Below are 19,391 nucleotides of genomic sequence, written 5' to 3' on the forward strand. Positions count from 1 at the left end.
CAATAACTACTATGATTTATACAGTAACTATAATGAAACTAGTTGTGTATTTACGAGTGGGAGTATTGTAAATCTGCACCCCTCAAAGAGTTCTGTGAGTTTAAACCGTTCACCTTTTAACAGGCACATAATGTTAATTCTTACTAATTGGATCACGTTCAACAGAATTTCTCCACTTCACCCTCTGGATGAGGAGTTCTGGACGTCTACCTGCTGGTTCATCTGCCTGTTTAAGCTAACAGCAGAAGCGCCTATTGAGCACAATGGTTTTACTTTTACAGCTACACATGTAATATTTTCTATATTTATATTATAATATTCCTATTATAAACTTGTCCAAGTGCTTTAATAAGAAATTACAATCAAATGTTTTTAGGAATTTAGTCTCCCACATGCGTTATAAAGGCTTACACCATGACTATCACTTTCTATTAAAACAACAACAACAACAACAACAAAGAAACAAATACAACAAAATAAAATACACTACATATCGTACACACATAGAAGCTATATATTTTAGTATAAAGCTCACAGAAGTTTAACCATAGCGGCCTTACTTTGTCATTTTTCCTGTTCGTTAAATGTAGGAAATATTTACCATCATTTTAATAATCATTGCAAAACAACACGTTGATAAATGTAACTCATGGCTGACTGACAGCAGGCAGTGAATAATAATAAAAGTCTCAGTTTAGCGACTTAGTGACCATGCGGTAGCATACATTTTAGCACAGCGCATACTGTAAATAAATACAGCAGCATGACTGTAATATAATACCTGCATCATGTCAAGACTGGAAAGACTGGAAAGCCAAAAGCAAGCTATGTGTATTATTTTAATACTAATGCTTGGCAACGCAAAATATTTATTCTATCATTTTAGATTGATATCGATGAATAAGGGTAGGGCTGATGATATCAATGTCAGGCTTTCATACTGATTTCAAAAACTGAAAGCGTCTACTTGTGAGCCTGTCATGCAAAAAAACATTCATTGAAATCCCATGAGATAAAGGGAAAGGTTGGAGACGAATCTATGAACGCTGTATATTGGAATTACAATGATAAATGTGTGTAACTGTGTGTTTGTGAAACAAAAGTAATCAAATAATCTCTACTGAGCAAACAATCGGAACATCTATTAAACTACAACATAAGGGAAAGACGTAGAGGGGCACAGTGGTGCATTAAATGTCCGATCAGGTTCTCCCAGTGTTTCAATGTCTCTGGTACAATTATGAAAAGCAAAGCTTTGAGTTTATGACCTCAAATTTAACAACCCATTAAAATCCAACAAAACCTAACCCCACTTCCTAAACCTAGGATCTGAATTCGTAATAATCCTACTTTTAATCCTGACCCGAAAACCAGAGAGTACATGTAACTTCACACCTCCTTCTCTCTGCTTTCATCAAGTCTCATCATGACATTTGAGGCAGAAAAAGTTTGCAGGTCGGTGAACTCTAAGACTAAATTAGAAATGAGGTTATATTCCAGAAATGGGTGGTTTCATTCTCCGTGTGCTTGTTAGCGTCTTGCTGTGTCGACTCTGTCAAGGCTGTGTGCTCTGTCTAAATGCAGGGGGATGTGTCTCGGGAGACGGGGAAGCTTCTCTTGCTTTTCGTCTTGCTCCTTTCAATTAGGTGCTAATCAGCGCCACTGACTGTCTGTCATCTGTTTGATGTTTGTTGCATTAAAAGAAATGAGGCACATTTTCTCCTTCCCTTCTTTTAGCTGTGCTCCCTTTCTGTTACAGACCACACACACACACACACACACACAGGCCTCATTACTGGACATGTAAGGAATAAATCACAACTAGGTGTTTTGTTATAGGAAAATATCCTGAAACATTTTACTCCTCTGATACAACAGCAATTTTTATTTATTTATTAAAGAATCACAAATCACATGTTTTTATCTGTTTATAGTTACATTTCATGTTGTGGAACATCCACAAAACAGGTTCATTCCTGTGATCACTTACGTTATAGCAGCTATAAACAGCTGTTCTCTCACTATACTTTCTTTTTCTCCTGAATGTAATAAGACAAAAAAACAAAAACAAACAAACAAAAAAAACAGTACTGTTACCACAAAGCACAGAAAAGCCACTGTCCTAAAGACGTTCCCATGTCGGAAAACTTTAAGTTACAGCTTTACCTCTCACTGTTACAATGCACTGATACTGGAGACTCTTTTATGATAAATAAACCCCTCCTTACTATATCAATAGTCTCACGAGTTTTTTCTCTGTTTGTGTGGAGTGTCTGCAATACAAGTCCTTGTGTATACAGGTTTATGGGTGTTTTTCGCAAACACAGTGATGATGATCACAGATACCTGAACCAGCAGCAAGCCTTTCCCACAGTACAAAACCTCTAAAACGAAAAAAAAAAAAAAAAAAAAAAAAAAAAGTTTGAAGGAAACATCCTTTATTGAATGAACACTTACAGGATTCAGTTTGACACTAACACATGCTGTAAGAGTGAATTTAACTCCACAGGTGTTTACTTAACACCAGGAATTTTTCCAAGGCTTCCCATCTGACATTAGAGAGTAACTTAATGCTGTGAATGCTGGTTAAGCTGGAAAGGATCTTTGTGGGATTAAAAAAGGTTAAAAAAAAAAAAAAAAACCTAAGGAAAATACAATCTTGTATGCAAGGAAGAAAGTCAAATTTTGTGCCAAAGTCATGCTTCAGTCATGCTTTTTATAGCTAATTAAAATTAGCTTATGATGTTTGGGATAAACTCTACTGGCCTTGTGTTGTTCATGTGGCAAACATGAATATTTGGTATGGATATTGATATAAGGAATACAACACATACAACTTCAATTCCAAAAAAAGTCAATAAAAACAGAATGCAATGATTTGCAAATCTCATAAACCCATATGTTATTCCCAATAGAACATATGAAATGTTTAAATTGATAAAATGTACCATTTTATGGAAAAAATAAGGTCATTTTGAATTTGATGGCAGCAACACGTCTCAAAAAATTTTGGAACAGGGCAACAAACGGCTGGAAAAGTAAGTGTTACTATTTATTATTTATGGATTCATGTATTCAATAAACCATGGTGGCTTAGTGGTTTGCACGTTTGCCTCACACTTCCAGGGTTGGGGGATCCTGCCTCCTGTGCTATAGATTAAAGGAAAATAATCCACAACGAGGTGGTGTGATGTGGCCTGAAGCAAATATTTTTCTATAACAACACATCGCAAAGTGTTTATTCCTGTCATACCACAGCAATTTGGCCAGCATTTTCTTTTATTTAATAATGAAAGACACCTGTCTATCTATCGTTGTGATTTCTTCTGTGTTTGTGTATATCCTATGCTAAATTGTTTCAGAAATGAAAACAAAATCTAAGATAAAACAAAGAAAACCTGAGTAAAAACAAAATGCAGTTTTGAAATGATAATGTTATTTATTGAAGCAAAAAAGTTATCCAGTACCAACTGGGCCTGTGTGAAAATATATTTGCCCCGTAGTTACTAATTCCCCAAATCACTGAAACTGCATTCATAATGGGGTTCAGCTGGACTAGACGCAAGCAGGCCTGATTACTGCAAACTTTGTTCAATCAAATCAACACTTAAATAGAATTTCTTCAACAGCATGAAGTTGGTTAAAAGGTCTTACCCAGTAACACACTTTGCCAAAGTTGAAAGAAATTCCAGAAATGATGAGGAAGAAGGTGGCTGAAATACATCAGTCTGTGAAGGGTTATAAAGCTATTTCACAGGCTCTGGGACTCCAAAAAACCACAGTGAATCTCCTGACCAGTAGGGGGCAGTGTGCCGAAACAGGGTATTAACCTCAAGGGCTAATGGGGATGACACTTACCAAGTTTTGTCACAATCTCTCAAAGCGTTTCGGAGATACAGCCTCAAGTTCAATTTTGCACATTCTTCAAATTCGTTGAGGTGCCATTTGAAAACTTTCAAATTCAAGATTTAGTTAATATCTTTTTGTCATGAATGCACCTTGATGATGCAGGCCAATTTTGGTGGACAGGAAGTTTGCTCAACCATGACATAATTGATATCATTGTTTTTGGCATGAACCACGGAATATCTATCAAAACCAGTCTCATGACAGTAGGCAAAAAGAGTCGATAGCTATTAGCATGTTTAGAAATTGCATTATAATTTTTGACCAGAAGGTAGTGCTGTCCCTAAACTTTTTGAGTCCCTTCAGAGCATCGTCCCAAAGACACATATCGAGTTTCATAATGATACGCCAAGTCATTTGTAAAATACAGCATTTTATGTCTAAATACAAAATGGCTGACATCCAAAATGGCTGACATAGGATTTTTTCATAACATTGCCCCAATGAATCTTATGAGACCAATTTGAAGATTTTATGACAAACTGTTCCGAAATTCTAAGCAAAAATGTGCTTTTTTCATATCTTGTGACCACTAGGTGGTCCAAAATGCTGTAGCTAACCTCAGGGCCTAATACTGAAGAGAAATACCAAGTTTCATCACAATCCCCCAAAGCGTTACAGAGATATCATACATATCTTTCCCACAAGCGGTTCTATGGGCTGCCATAGACTTCCAGAGCAAAAGAAGAAGCAGAATTTTAAGAAAACTAAGGAAAACAACAACAACAACAACAACAACAACAACAATAATAATAATAATAATAATAATAATAATAATAATAATAATGGGTGACCTTTCGTCTCAAGTACAGTGAAAGAAAATAGATGACTTCAAAATTCTTGTTGCAATGCACAATTACACTTCTTGGGTACAACACACACACACACACACACACACACACACACACACGCACACACACACACACACACACACACACACACACACACACACCTGTGTCTACACAAATACTGGTTACAGAGAAAATTTTAAAGTGTCTTGTCCTGCTAGTTATACAGCTCATTCATCATGTGGCGTACGTCATGTACAATTAGCATGTAATGCACACTCCGTTTCAAGTTGTACAGCTGCAGTCAAAGTTATTTGACCCTCCATTGCAACTCAGCTTTATTGTCAAAATGTACAGACTTTCAGCTGTTTGCAGTGAACAAATCAGACAAAAGCAAGTGAAATAGTTCAACACAACGAATGCTGTAAGTGGTTTCCCCAAATTCAACTGAAAATGCAACTTATAATGACCTCCAGTTTCAAAATTATTCAACCCCCTGAATAGAATCCCTCACAACAGCACAAATATGCAAAACAGGTATTGTTTCAAGCACACCTGATGTGAGTCATCAAGGGCATCATTGCTTGCACCAGGTGTGCTTGAGCTGGAACACATGAAATATCTGAACTGGCTAGGGGCAGAATATCTGAACTGGCTAGGGTGAGGCAGACAAAGGAAGCTATCAGTGGCTGCAGACAGATTTGTGAGGAGGCAGGTTGTGTGAAAAACCCTCAAGTGTCTGCCAAAGACCTGCAGCAATACTTGGACTCAGACTAAAAAACCGGTTGTTAAAAAACAAACAAACCTGAATACGCTCTAAACATGTACCAGCATTATGACAAATATGTTCAAGCGATTCAAACAGCTCAAGTATTAAATATAAATGATAAATTACATCCCGTACATTTGCTGTGAAACATGAATTCTGCTCTCTACCAGAAAATCCTAGAGAATGTAGTCCGTAAATTGAAACTCAAAAGCAACTGGATTATGCAGCAAGACAATGATAATATATCATTGTATCAATAATAATATCATAATATGAATAATAATGTCCTATCTGGGGGCGCACGGTGGCTTAGTGGTTCGCACGTTCGCCTCACACCTCTAGGGTCCGGGGTTCGAGTCCCGCCGGGCCGTGTGTGCGGAGTTTGCATGTTCTCCCCATGCTGCGGGGGTTTCCTCCGGGTACTCCGGTCCCCCCCATCCATGGACATGCATGATAGGCTGATTGGCGTGTCCATAGTGTATGTATGTGATCGGGTGAGGACGGGTTCCCTTTTGAGTCTGGTTCCTCTCAAAGTTTCTTCCTCATATCATCTTAGAGAGTTTTTCCTCGCCACCGTCGCCACCAGCTTGCTCATTAGGGATAAATTCACACATTTAAAATCTGTATCCTGTGTTTATCCTGTGTTTATCCTGTCACCAATTATCTCACTGACAGAACACAGTATGTGAGGCTCCAGGACTGTGTGTCTGATATGGTAGTCAGCAGTACGGGAGCACCACAGGGTACAGTGCTTACTCCATTTCTCTTCACCCTGTACACAGCGGACTTCAGGCATAACACTAACAGCTGCCACATGCAGAAGTTCTCTGATGATACGGTCATTGTTGGACGAGTATCAGAGGAGAATGATCAGGAATTCCGGAAGGTCATCGCTGACTTTTTCAACTGGTGTGAATTAAACCACCTTTACCTCAACGCCAGCAAGACAAAGGAGATGGTAGTCGATCTCCGCAGGAGGCCAATCCGGTCTATGCTGGTGAGCATCCAGGGTATGGACATCGAGAGGGTGGAGACATAAATTCCTGGGTGTTCACCTCAACAATAAACTGGACTGGTCCACAAACTCAGATGTCCTGTACAAAAAGGGCCAAGTCGTCTCCACCTGCTGAGGAGACTGAGGTATTTTGGTGCGTGCAGGACCCTGCTTAAAACTTTCTATGACACTGTGGTAGCATCTGCTATCTTATATGCAGTAGTTTCCTGGGGAGTTGGGAGCACAGAGACAGGAAACGTCTCAATAAACTGGTTAAGAGGGCTAGCTCTGTTCTGGTCTACCCTCTGGACAGCATAGAGGTGGTGAGGGAGAGGAGGATGTTAGCCAAGATGGTGTCTATCATGAGCAATTCCTCTCACCTCCTCGTATGAGATATGAGATACTGGGGTCCCTGAGCAGCTCCTTCAGCAGCAGACTGCTGCACCCTCAGTGCAAGAAAGAGCGCTACCGCAGGTCCTTCATCCCTACAGCAGTCAGACTCTTTAATGCAACACCATAATGTAACACTGCTAGCTGTTTGGTTTTTTTGCATCATCAACCCACACATTATTATTATTTGTTGCTCACCCCTCTATTGTTAACTGTGCAGTAATCCATTTATCCTCTCAAGTATATAAACAAGGTGTTACACATCTGTATATATTAAAATTTGTATTCATCTGTACATACATTGAGGTGTCCATAGTGTACATACTACCATTAGATACTTAGATGCTTTATTTCAATTCTATTCCTATTGAATGTGTATTCTTTCTTATCTGTTGTTTTGTGTAACCGAGCTGCTGTAACGAGGGAATTTCCCCAGTGTGGGATCAATAAATGTTATCTTATCTTATGTTATATGTCTCTGTAAAGCTGCTTTAACACAATATCCATTGTAAAAAGCACTTTACAAATAAAAATTGAATTGAATTGAATCTACTGCTATTTCTTTGTGGTTAGTGGTAGTACGTTTGTCTTGCATCTCCAGGGTTGGGGGTTCGATTCCTGCCTCTGCCCTGTGTGCGTGGAGCTTGCATGTTCTTCGTGTGCTTCGGGGTTTCCTCCAGGTACTCCGGTTTCCTCCGCCAGTCCAAAGCTGTAGGCTGCAGTGTATGTGATTGTGCCCTGCAATGGGATTTCACCCCATCCAGGGTGTCCCCTGCCCTGTGCCCCGAGTTCCTTGGTTATAAGCACCAGGCTCCCAGCAACCCCGTGTAGGATAAGCAGTATGGAAATGGATGGATTGAACTTAGTCTATAATGTGAATGGAAATGATGACATGAAACATGAAAAATTTTATTGGTTTTATTCTCTTTACATAACTTACTACATAATCTCTAAATCTGATTGTCAGAAAAATCTTATTTAAAGCTCCAGTTCCAAAGAAACATGCCATTTGAAAATAAAAACAAACAAATCCAGTGTCCTTTTACAAAATCTTACTCACGACACAGTCGCGTTTTGCTTTCATGCCCATCTGATAAGGTGCACAGTAGCACAAAGTAGTAAAGTAGTAGTACCCTTTAAAGATCTGAGAACCATTTTTAAAAAACTCAAGCGGAACGACAAAATCCCAACACCTTACATACATACAGTACAATTTCATTGTCTTCTGTGAGTTGTTCTGAGTCATGGTGTCATTGTACTCTAGGAATAATGGAAGCAGGTCACATCCTACAGCTGATGACACATATCTGTTTAAAACGCTCTGTTACTCAAAAAAACTGACATAAATATAATTCATAACACAAGAGCACTTATTAACATGGTAAGGAATCTCAGAGCTTGAAGATCCCTCTGTTATGATTCAAGTTGTATCTGAGCCCTGCTTTATCTTCTCTGTCATTCTCCAATGCTCACATCAGTGAGACACAGTTCTGAGTGTGAAGATGAGGTGTGAACCGGCTGATGCGTGTAAACATCAGGTTCTTCTCAGTTTTGCCTAGTCTGAATCACCCAGTGAGACAGTATTCTCAGATAAATCTTCATTAATTTGCTATTAACCTAACTGAAAGGGAAGATGAAAGGTGTCTTTGTGTGTGTGTGTGTGTGTGTGTGTGTGTTGTTCATGTGTACTAGAATGACCAGATGAAACTGAGAAACATTTCTTCTATACTAGAATCCAATATGAAAAAAGCAGGCCACTTTCAAAAGCTCACATTGCAGACTGGCTCTTAATTTAATCGATCATAGGCATACACACACACACACACACACACACACACACACCTATGTCACAGACACTGGCTTCAAAGGAAAAGTTTAAATTGACTTATTATACTAGTCATACTAGTTATACAGCTCATTTATCGTGTGAGGCACATCATATGCACAGTATGTTGTTATATATGGTGATTATCAGCTATTAGAGGTAGGGTTAAATCAACTGAATGTATAAACAATTGATGTAGCACAACTTGTGACTCAGATACTGCTCAGTATGTAATAATAATAATAATAATAATAATAATAATAATAATCATAATAATAATAATTATAATAATAATAATAATATATTATATACATTATATACACACACAAACACACACACACACACACACACACACACACACACACACACACACACACACACACCTCAGTAGTGCACAGATGAGACACTCAGACTAATAAACCGGTTGTTAAAAAACAAACAAACCTGAATACGCTCTAATCATGTACCAGCATTATGACAAAAATGTTCAAGCGATTCAAACAGCTCAAGTATTAAATATAAATGATAAATTACATCCCGTACATTTGCTGTGAGGACAGCTTTCATGGTCAGACTGTCAGAAGATAAGAAGTTAAGCCTTATATGTAATTGTACAACAGTGTGCAAGCACAGTGCCTACTACACCGTACTACCTGTCATGAGGAAAGTTTCAAGGTCACCGTGTTACTGCAAATAGCTTCCCGAAACTAGCGAGTCTTGGACGGTAGCATGACAGCCCATTTTCTCATCTGCCTTAGCTTTTTTTTTTTTCTGTCCCTCATTAATTCTTTCTGCCATTCAATGCTGTGAGCCATTCAGCAAGCTCCTTTAACAATGGCAGGGCAAATGCAGGGTAGTGTAACCCAAGTAGCATCCACAGAAAAATCTAATTAGGTTAAATATCTCAGTGTTTTTCACCCTATAAGAGGGTTGCATTGTCATTGGTCAAGAACTTGTCTCTATTCAAACTAATGAGTTTACAGACATTTTCTGTTGTTGGACTAAAGCACAGCCCTGATAAACCTTTGTAAAAAGTACAGTCAGTGATTGCAGGTCAGAACACTTTTCTCCTTCCATTCGACCTGCTTTGATAAAATGATCAAATAATGTACGAGTTTTAAATGGCTGGTATAATCTTGGACTTTCACGGTTCTTCATAGGTCTTTCCCTGGGTCTGGGTCACAAGATGAAAGAAGAAAACAATGTGGCTAATTGTGGGACTGACGTTGACGTGCCTGGTGGAAGAACCGTGCAGCTGCTCTGGGGCGCCTCCCCAGTGTCACTGAATTTCGTGAAGTGGAAAGATAGGGGTGTTTCCATACGAACTGGCCAAAGGGTTTCAGCCCATTGCGCGGCATTTTATTTACAAAGTACCTGCTTCTGTATCGCAGCATCTGCAACTGCAGCAGTTGTCTTGTATATTGCACTTCAGGCATGATCATTTTCAGGCACACGTCCTTTGACATGCCAGACTCCTTTGATACATTGACAGGTAAGTCGTACCCAACAATAGCCACTTTGCTGCTGGGCTGCCATGGCCGCAGCTGTTTGTTGGTGATCTCCGAAGCTGAGCGTATCCGAGGCAAACTGCCGCCAAAACAGCCACGTATCATCTGTTCTTGGGCACGACGCAGCAGCTTTACTTCCCTAGCAACACAAGCTGGCCCCAGTTCATTCAGCCGTCTCCAAAGTGAGGCGTTAAAGTGGTCATACAGCGCAGCATCGATGGAATTCCATTCCCGGATTTTCTGCAGTTGAGCTTCAGAAAGGTTGCCTTTAGAGGAAGCCATGCGCATGTTTTGCTTGAAGTAGAGCACATCCTCGAGGTCCCATGACAACAGATGCCGCAGCAGGACTAGTGATTCATCAAAATATTCTGCAATCATGACCAGTGAGAAGACACGTTCCACTTCTGCAGCAAATCGCTTTGCGTAACTCACATCTGTGGATGGTCGGTCCTTATCGCCACCCAGGTCAAAGGTCAGCGTATTCCTCGCATACATTGACTCTTCCTCCTTTGGACGATAGTAAGCCTGGGGCTTCTCCAGAAAAGCAGCCAGAGACCCATTGGGGACTCGTTTAAAAGCTTCGCAGTGCTGATTAAAGTAGGTGAACTGAGACTCAAACATGGTACCGGGTTCACGTAAGATGGTGATGTAGATGGTATTATTGGGCATAATGCGCTGAAGCTCAGAGTAGCTGAAGCGCATGTGATTGGTCACAATGTTCGGGGGCATGGTGTATGGCAGGACAAAATGGCTGCTGAAGGTGCGTGGGTAGCAGAACTGGTGATCACACGAGGTGACTGGCAGCGCCACCGTGAGGTTGTTACGCTCTGCAAAGCGGAATAATATGTTCTGCACAGTAGTGCTGGCTGTCTTGTGCGTCTTGAGGAAGACCACATTTGTGTGTTTGACTCTGGTGCCAGTTTGAGAAGAACGCATGGATGGACAGCTCAGTCGGAATACTTCCATGGTCCTGTCGAGACAGAAAATGAATGTTACCTGTGGTTTTTACGTAGAATGAGAGAAAGACCTCTGAAATCTGGATAACCTTTGGTTAGTCTGTTCTTACCAGTCGAGGTGACCCCCATGATGCAACAGCAAACTGACAGTACTAACTGCCACCAGGAGCAGGAAAATCTTCTTCTGAGACATCATCTGTTACTGAGAGAGAGAGAGAAAGAAGAGACAGAGAGAGAGAGAGAGAGAGAGAGAGAGAGAGAGAGAGAGAGAGAGAGAGAGAGAGAGAGATTAATCACCTGAGTTGAGTAAAGTGAGATGTTTCTGGTGAATGTGAGAGCCCATAATCAAATGCAAACTAGCATCTGGAGTTGGATGCTAGTTCATCTACAGGGCCACTTCAGCACAAATGAATTCTGGGAGAGTATCCAGGCAGGTCTGTGCCCTCCTTACTCTCACTAGCATCACATGGCTGCACCAGGCACCATATTACACTATCTTATTTCCTTTCCCCATTCACTTCAGCCATCTTAAATAACGCTTTAACACAGCATCCTGTTTCCAAGCGATCAAACCCAGACATCAGGTTAAATTAGTTTAATTACCATCATTGAGAATACTTATCTTGACACTCAATGCAGTATAAAAGGCACAGGTAAGTCAGTACTGCTAATGAAGGTAGCTACACTGCCTTTGCTTTTCACTTCAATTTGAAATGAAGTTAGATCACAGAACTAACTTCACCAGTGTGCAAAAAAAAACAACAAACATTTTAATGCCACTGTTGACTGCCTGACTTCCCTTTATCTCTGCTGTTGGGAAGCAAAAAGCACCACATTTGGGATTCCCTTCATTCTCACCTCTACCTTTAATAAGAACGTAAACCAACTAATAGATCTAACTAGCTAGCAAACTCCAGTTAGTAAGTAAAACAATGCTTCATGTTATATTAGCTAGCTAAATTTACCCAAGGGAATGACCTCAAACAAATATAACTTTTTTAAATATACCTTTTTAAGTAACTTCAAGTGTAGCTCAGGCTGATCATGTCGCTAATATAACTAATTACAGACGGAAAGAGAACATGTACAATTTAAGCCATTTGTTTCAATATTTCAATATTAAGATTTTGCATTTCTATATTAAGATTTGATTCAGTATTGTCTGTGCGTCATTTGGAAAATCATTAGACATTTGCATGAATGAGAAGATGTATATGGGTTCCTGATAAATTGGTCAGTGAGTGGTGGGTGTATGGGATAGCCTGGGTGGTTATGAGACTCCTACCATGAATTTTTGTTCCTGTCTGGCCCTGTATTTGAGCATGTGACAATGAAAAATTTCTGGAGCATCCTTTTTTCAAACATGGTATTGATGCTTTATTATGCATTTTCAGTTTACTCCCGCTGTCTTAGAGGCACATAAAATGTGTGCCCCTGCATCATGCTGTATTTCTTTTTCTTTTTACTCGCATACAGTACGTGAGCGAAGTAAAATCCATTGAGCTTATATACTGTGAACACACTGTGAATTTCTCTTCTGTCGTGATGAAACGGTTGAGACGGATGCAACTGCATTTTATTTAATGACAGAAGTGCAAACAAATCCGAATTTATAAGCAAGGTCGAGGTCAGGAAACAGGCTAGAGACAAGCCAACGACTTATCACAAGAAACATAAAACTTAACAAGGTCACACCAGATCAACGAACACAGGAAAATCAGCCTTGCTAACGTCAGGTGCAGAGACAAACTTAGCATATACTTCACACTGAACAACGAAACATGGTGGTTTGAATATACAGACAAATCAAGGGGCAAACTGAAGACAGGAGAGGGCAATCAGGAAGCATGAGGGAGACAGCCAATGACAGGACATGGCGACGACAAAGCATGAATCAAAACAAAACACACGTGGCAACGTAAACAGACACATGACAGCACAGAGAAATGCACCGTAGCACTGTAGGCTGCTATGAGCTCTGAGCGCCTCTGTACTTCCACTTAGTTTATGGATTTAAGTAAACTACAGCATCAGGAGCTTATGATGAAGGGCGTTACATGAAAAAACATGCAGTACTCAAAAGAGCAAAATTCTGAAGAGCTGGTACTGCAGGTGTCTACCAGCTCACTTTAAGCAGCATGTTATTTCTGTGGAAAAGAAGAAAATAGCAAAGCAAAAGTAACTTGTGGAAATTTCCCACTTCACCCTCCACTCAGCTTTTCAAGTAAAACTGACCAAACACAAGGTCTTTTTCGTGATCCTGAGCTCCTCCCATTGAACCTCATGTGCTTTTTGCCATGCAAATGTTATTCACAGTTGCTCTGACATTTCTGTTATCTTTGTAAACATGTCTGTCAGTGAGTGAACAGGCCACATGAGGGTAGCCCGACAAATATTGTCTGAAAAATATACAGACAGCCCAACTCTCCCGGAAGTTCTCGGGAGTCTCCCGCATTTTAATACCGGCTCCTGGACCCCGCAAATTATATACAATATCCCAGAAATGTTTTTTCTTTTTTTTTAGATTGAGCGAGAGAGAGTTCAATGATCATTTCTAACAGTAGACAAGCTCCGGACAAACCGAGAGAGAAACCGAGAGAGTGAGTGACAGACATGGTGAGAGAGTGAGACAGTAGGCGGGCTTTACAGTCGACCTCTCTCTCTCTCTCTCTCTCTCTCTCTCTCTCTCTCTCCAGTTCATCCATCAGTTCATCAGTTTAGAGTCTGCAGCTCCATGGTCTGCAGCTCTACTCTAAAGTCTACCCATGCATAATAGGGGTAAAAAAAACAACGGCAATGTAGCTTACTGCACTGTTGGCAGTGATTTTTCAATTGCCCATGCTGGGTTAAATGACTGTAAAAGACAAGCTGAGGTGAGTTACATAGGAGTCATTCGTCTAGATAACGCTAACGTTATCTTAACTAGCTGCTATAAGGAGCTACTGTATTTATGTCTACGTGATGAGGCCAAACTCCCTGTAAATATGTGTAAAGTAATTACTAAACAACTTCAGGAGTTGAATAATACAGTAATATAAGATAGTTTAATTTAATATAATACATTACAGTGTAAGTACATATTTTAATGTCACACTTACTGCATATACTAGACTTCGATTAGTTGAAAACACAAAATCAAAGTATGTAACCTATTACATGAGACAATATAATAAAGGATACACCTCATGCTTTTATTTCTTTTAGGGACCACTACATATTAGGGAGGCTAAGTGCAAGGAAGGCTGCTCAAGTATTTCACAGTTCTTTTCAGCAGAAAGAGAAAGTCTGACAGCAAAGGTCACTAGAGCTGAGGTGTATCTTTACATCTTTCATTGTTGAGCATAACCTGCCATTCCGGGTGTGTACAGTATGTACAGCATGTACACAGGCAAGCTATTCAGGAAAATTTTTCCAGATTCAGATATAGCAAAAAAAAAAAAACCCTGCATTACTGTACATCTACTACTCTGAGAAAAGTTCCAAGCGAAGAGAAAAGACTTCAAAGAGTCCTACACGCTGGCTTTCTTTAGGAAAAGGTTAGGACCATCTGCTCCACCAATGGCCAGCTTTTCTTTTATATTTTGAGTTAAAGAGTGAGAATCAGAAGTCATTTTATATTCAGAAAAGGATGAAAGACCCCCCAAATGAAACTATATGCATGCTTTCTCAATTATGACAAATTCAATTAGATTTTTCAAAACAAGGCACCTGTCCTCTTCAAGGCGGATCAGAATGTGCAAGAGCTCCTGCGTGACATGGCAAACAGATTGAAAGAACACAACATTCAGGAGATAGATGTAAGCAACACTGAAATTCACCTCTCAGATGAAGAGCTTTTTATTAGGTACCTGGCAAGGAGGCAGTTGCTAAGTGTGGAAGGACAAGAGAGGCCCCCTTACAAGACAAAGCAGTTCTTTAAAGATGGGACAGCATTCAATGTCAGGAGCTTTAAAAAAATATATAAAAATCTTGGAGAAGTTCCCAATGAGAGACCAAATCTTGAAGAATCTGTCAGTGGTCAATATGGAGAGCCAAGATGAGGTGAATCCAGAGCAGATTTTGATGTTGGCAGAGAGATTTCCAAATGTGATCAAAGCAAGATGCCAGAGAACAGCTCCACTGGGAAGTCCTGGATTATGTCTCAACTAACCTTGAGGGACTGGTGCCAAACTACTAAAGTTTTCCAGTTGACGAATTCTGGGGGATTCAACAACTGAGACATAAACTGAACAAGTTTCACAGACATTCGAGGAATAGAAATTGAATAATGAGTCCCTGAACAAAGGGGGTGTCAATATTAAAAGTAACAGTCAGTATCTGGTGGCCTCCAGCTGCTTTAAGTACTATAGTGCATCTCATCCTCATGGACTGCTCCAGATTTATCAGTTCTTGCTGTGAGATGTTACTCCACTCTTCCACCTTGGCATTTGCAAGTTCTCCATCACATCTGGGGGACACACGGTTACATGTAATTTCACAATGCGAGGACGATCAGCTGTCCTTCCTGTCTCCTTGAAGCACTGTCTTAGGCGTCTTACATTACAGGCATTGCAGTTTATTGCTCTGGACACATCTGCAGTCCTCATGCCTCCCTGAAGCAGGTCTATGGCATGTTCACGCAGGTGAGCAGGAACCCTAGATATCTTTCTTCTGGTGTTTTTCAGAGTCAGTAGAATGGTCTCTTTAGTGTCCTAACTTATTGTAACTGTGACCTTAATTGAACAGTCTTAAGGACTGTTCCACAAGTGCATGTGCAACAATTGTTTCATTGAACAAGCATGAAAAACATTGTGTAAACCCTTTCCAATAAAGATCTGTAAAGCTTATTTGGATTTTACAAAATTATCCTTGAAGTACAGTCTATTAAAAAAGGGGAGTTTCTTTTTCTGCTGAATATTTCTATTTGCATTAGTGTGTTTAAATAGTGTGTGTAAATAGTGTGTGTAAATAGTTGCAATATGATGTTAGGTAAATAGTTGTGTTCTGTTGTAATAAAATGTCATGTGTTTGTTCATGTCCTTGTTGATTTTTTGTCCTTGAGAAATTAATTTTTTGTAGGTTGGGATGTCTGAATATTCCCCTTCAAATATCACACCATACAGGTGATTTGTTAGATGTAACTCATATATATATATATATATATATATATATATATATATATATATATATATATATATATATATATATATATATATATATATATATATATATATATACATTCCTGATGTATGTACTATGTAGGGTTGCCAGATTTATATAACAAAAGCAGCCCATTAGACAATCAAGATTAAAATACATAGTTTTCCTAAATAGTTCTTTCACCAAGGCCCAAAACTGCTACAAGCAAACTTAATTTACACCTGGTTTTAACAGGTGGACAAAACTTTGTTCAGAAATGCCCAGTAGACCAAATGTTTTACATTAAAAAAAAAATTAATCAGCCAAACTTCAAATCTCTCCATTGTTTGGTGCCAGCGTCCAACTTTTTGCACGATTTTCCCTCAAATGCATATGCATGAGAGGAGAAGTACACTTTTTACATCTAAAAACAGGCATATAAAAGCTTACTACATCTGGCTCTCAGTCTTTTGATGGGACATTGTTCATTTTTCACTTACACATATACAGTGCTTTGCTCCATCCTGATTTCTTCTGTTTTTGTGTATATCTCATACTATTGATCTCATTCGTTTGAAGATCTAAAACTATTTAGCATGAGATATACACAAAAAGAGAAGAAATCAGGATGGGGGCAAATACTGTTTCACAGCACTGTATATATCATCTTAACCCAACAGCCAAACCAGAGGAGTGGGGCTGAAGGTTCAGGACAGAGAGCAGACACATCCATTTCTTTCTTGTCGTAACGCGAGCTTTCCCTGGTGCGCCTAGCGCTGGGCCCTCCAGTCCATTGGGACGCTGCTGGATCAAGTATCGAGCTAAAGCTCATAAGAAAGGGATTAAAGAGGCAGCCCATTGGAGACTGCCTCAATGACTGGAAAACAGAAGAAACACCCCCCACATCCCCCTTTTAATTAAACAGGCTGATTGGGTTTCTAACGATCCACCGAGATATGACAGCAGACAGGAGGGAAATTTGAGAATCACACAGAGGCACATGATGTATTCCTGAGAGAGAACCACTAAGTGGTCTACGTTTTACAGACAACAGGATGAATACAAGGAGCAAGACTGCAAGACAAAATGTTGTGGGCAGGTCAGTCCATCTCAAGTGGTGCAAAAATTTTAAAGTTGGTTGCTTGATTGTTTTTAATTTTTCTAAATGTATGGAAATTTGAGTGATTACTTCTAGGCATCGGCATTGCAAAACCATCACTTTATTTTTTTTCTCTTTTACTTGGTTTAATGACAACGGCCAGCTTTGTGTCATGGCACACAACACATTTTGGTTAAACAGCTGTTTACCTTAACCTCAATATAAAAAACAACAACTGAACTTTAGAGCACATTCCAGGATACATTAACATATATAAACAATTAGCACATTCTTGCTGCTTAGACTTACAACGTAAGTCGAATGTAATGCTCACAGTTCCACATTTAGGGTCAATTTCTAATGCAAAAGGATCAATTCTCAGTCTTATTTTTTGTTAGGGGGTACCTGGGTACGTGTGCACACAGAACATTTCAGGTTTGAGACTTCTCTTTTTTATGGGGGTGAGAAAGTGCGATCTTTAAAAAAAAAAAAAAAAAATCCCTCAATTTCGGGTTTAATATCTGTGGTGGGGAAAGAGATACGAACCTGAAATTTTCACAGAAACAAGTCCTCTATAGTAGCATTCTGCTCTAAAAAATCTTGAGTTTGAAATTCCACTGGGTAAAGAGCTAGGGCTAGTAGAATTCTGGAGGAAATTTACTATGGAATACTTTATTCATGCATTTTGAGAAATGAAAAGATGTAATATAAGCATAACAAATAATAATAATAATAATAATAATAATAATAATAATAATAATAATAATGAACAGTATTTTACAGTAATTATGTTTATGATTGACATACAAAAACTTATTCTTGTCAGTGAGGTCTAAAATGTTATTACATTTGATATTGGCAACAGCGAAGCAGGACTTATCACAGGGTTCTTCAAAGCTTCAGAGTTTATCTCCAACCTTCAAACTCACTTACCTGTAAGTTTGGGCTAGCTAAAAAAGATCTTTGACTTTTATGTCATTACTTTTGCATTATATCATCAATTTTTTTTAGCTGGTATTTTCTATATCCCTATTAAGTTGTGTTTACATTTTAACTAGAATTTGAACTGTTGTTTTTTTAAAAAAAAAAAAAACGTTATGCATATCACATAGTCTTCCATTATTCGAGATATTCAATATTTATTATGATATTTAAATTCATAAAAGGCAAAAACTGATGATGAATTTGGGTAGAAGTTCTTCTTAATGTGCTGTTAAAAATTAAATACAATGCACAAACTCATGTTTGTAAGCTGTCAGCTGCAGCACATGAGGTCATGCATTTTTAAAATATGTATCACTCAAAAGCACTGTAGTATCATGTTACGCAATGTTCACGTCCATGTACAATAGACACATTCATCATATCTGTTTTTGTTCAAAACAATAATCAGAGATAGGGCATTTCTCGGTTAAAGGATATGTAAATAATCCTTCACACGTCCTGATCAGTATCTATCTCTTTCCATCTCTAGAGTTATTTTCCACACTCTCTTACTTCCTTGTGTATTCTAGATTTTCTTCATGTTTCTCTTCATCTATCAATTTCATTTACGTTTTACTACTCTACGGGCTGTCTTCGGATAATAGCACCCTGTGATCTGGCGGCTGTAGAAGTCATTCAGCAGCGGGAGTCCACACTTGCTTCGTGCAAACAATCAAATGAAAACTGCCACAAGACAGTCCTAGATATACTAGTATGAGTATGTATATGAGTACTGATGTGTTGAAACCTTTGTATGACTTTATTCATTCAGTAACTGCTTTATCCAAAGTCAGGAGCAAGCCAGGAAAAATCTGGATGGGACCTGCATTCACAACTAGATGCAAATTAGAATAGCAAATGTAATTATTTGGATTTTTTATGGAGGTGGGAGGAAAACCATGGCACCTGCAGGAAATGACCCTGAAGACAATAACTGGAGGTCAGGACCAGTGTTGGGTAAATTACTCAAAAAAGTAATCAACTACAGATGACTAATTACTATAATACTGTAATCTGATTACATTACTGGTTACTGCATGTAAAAAGTATTCAG

The 19,391-nt window shown here is 39.0% G+C and overlaps 1 protein-coding gene across 8 annotated transcripts in view; it reads right to left on the bottom strand.

Annotated features, from left to right (window-relative positions):
- Positions 1-7,751: 7,751 nt before the first annotated feature.
- gal3st3 (galactose-3-O-sulfotransferase 3) overlaps positions 7,752-19,391 on the bottom strand; it is a 36,798-nt gene continuing 25,158 nt past the window's right edge. For 5 of the 8 annotated variants that reach the window (XM_053681606.1, XM_053681607.1, XM_053681604.1 and 2 more), the window contains 2 exons: positions 11,247-11,338; positions 7,752-11,150 (listed from right to left, as the gene is read on the bottom strand). In XM_053681606.1, coding sequence (XP_053537581.1) covers positions 9,881-11,150; positions 11,247-11,332 — 1,356 coding nt within the window. In that variant the 5' untranslated portion in view covers positions 11,333-11,338 and the 3' untranslated portion in view covers positions 7,752-9,880. The remainder of the gene's footprint in view (positions 11,151-11,246; positions 11,339-19,391) is intronic. The other 3 variants (XM_053681602.1, XM_053681609.1, XM_053681608.1) reach the window with 1 other exon arrangement.

This window comes from Ictalurus punctatus, chromosome 7 (assembly GCF_001660625.3).
Source record: "Ictalurus punctatus breed USDA103 chromosome 7, Coco_2.0, whole genome shotgun sequence".
NCBI classification, from domain to species: Eukaryota; Metazoa; Chordata; class Actinopteri; order Siluriformes; family Ictaluridae; genus Ictalurus; species Ictalurus punctatus.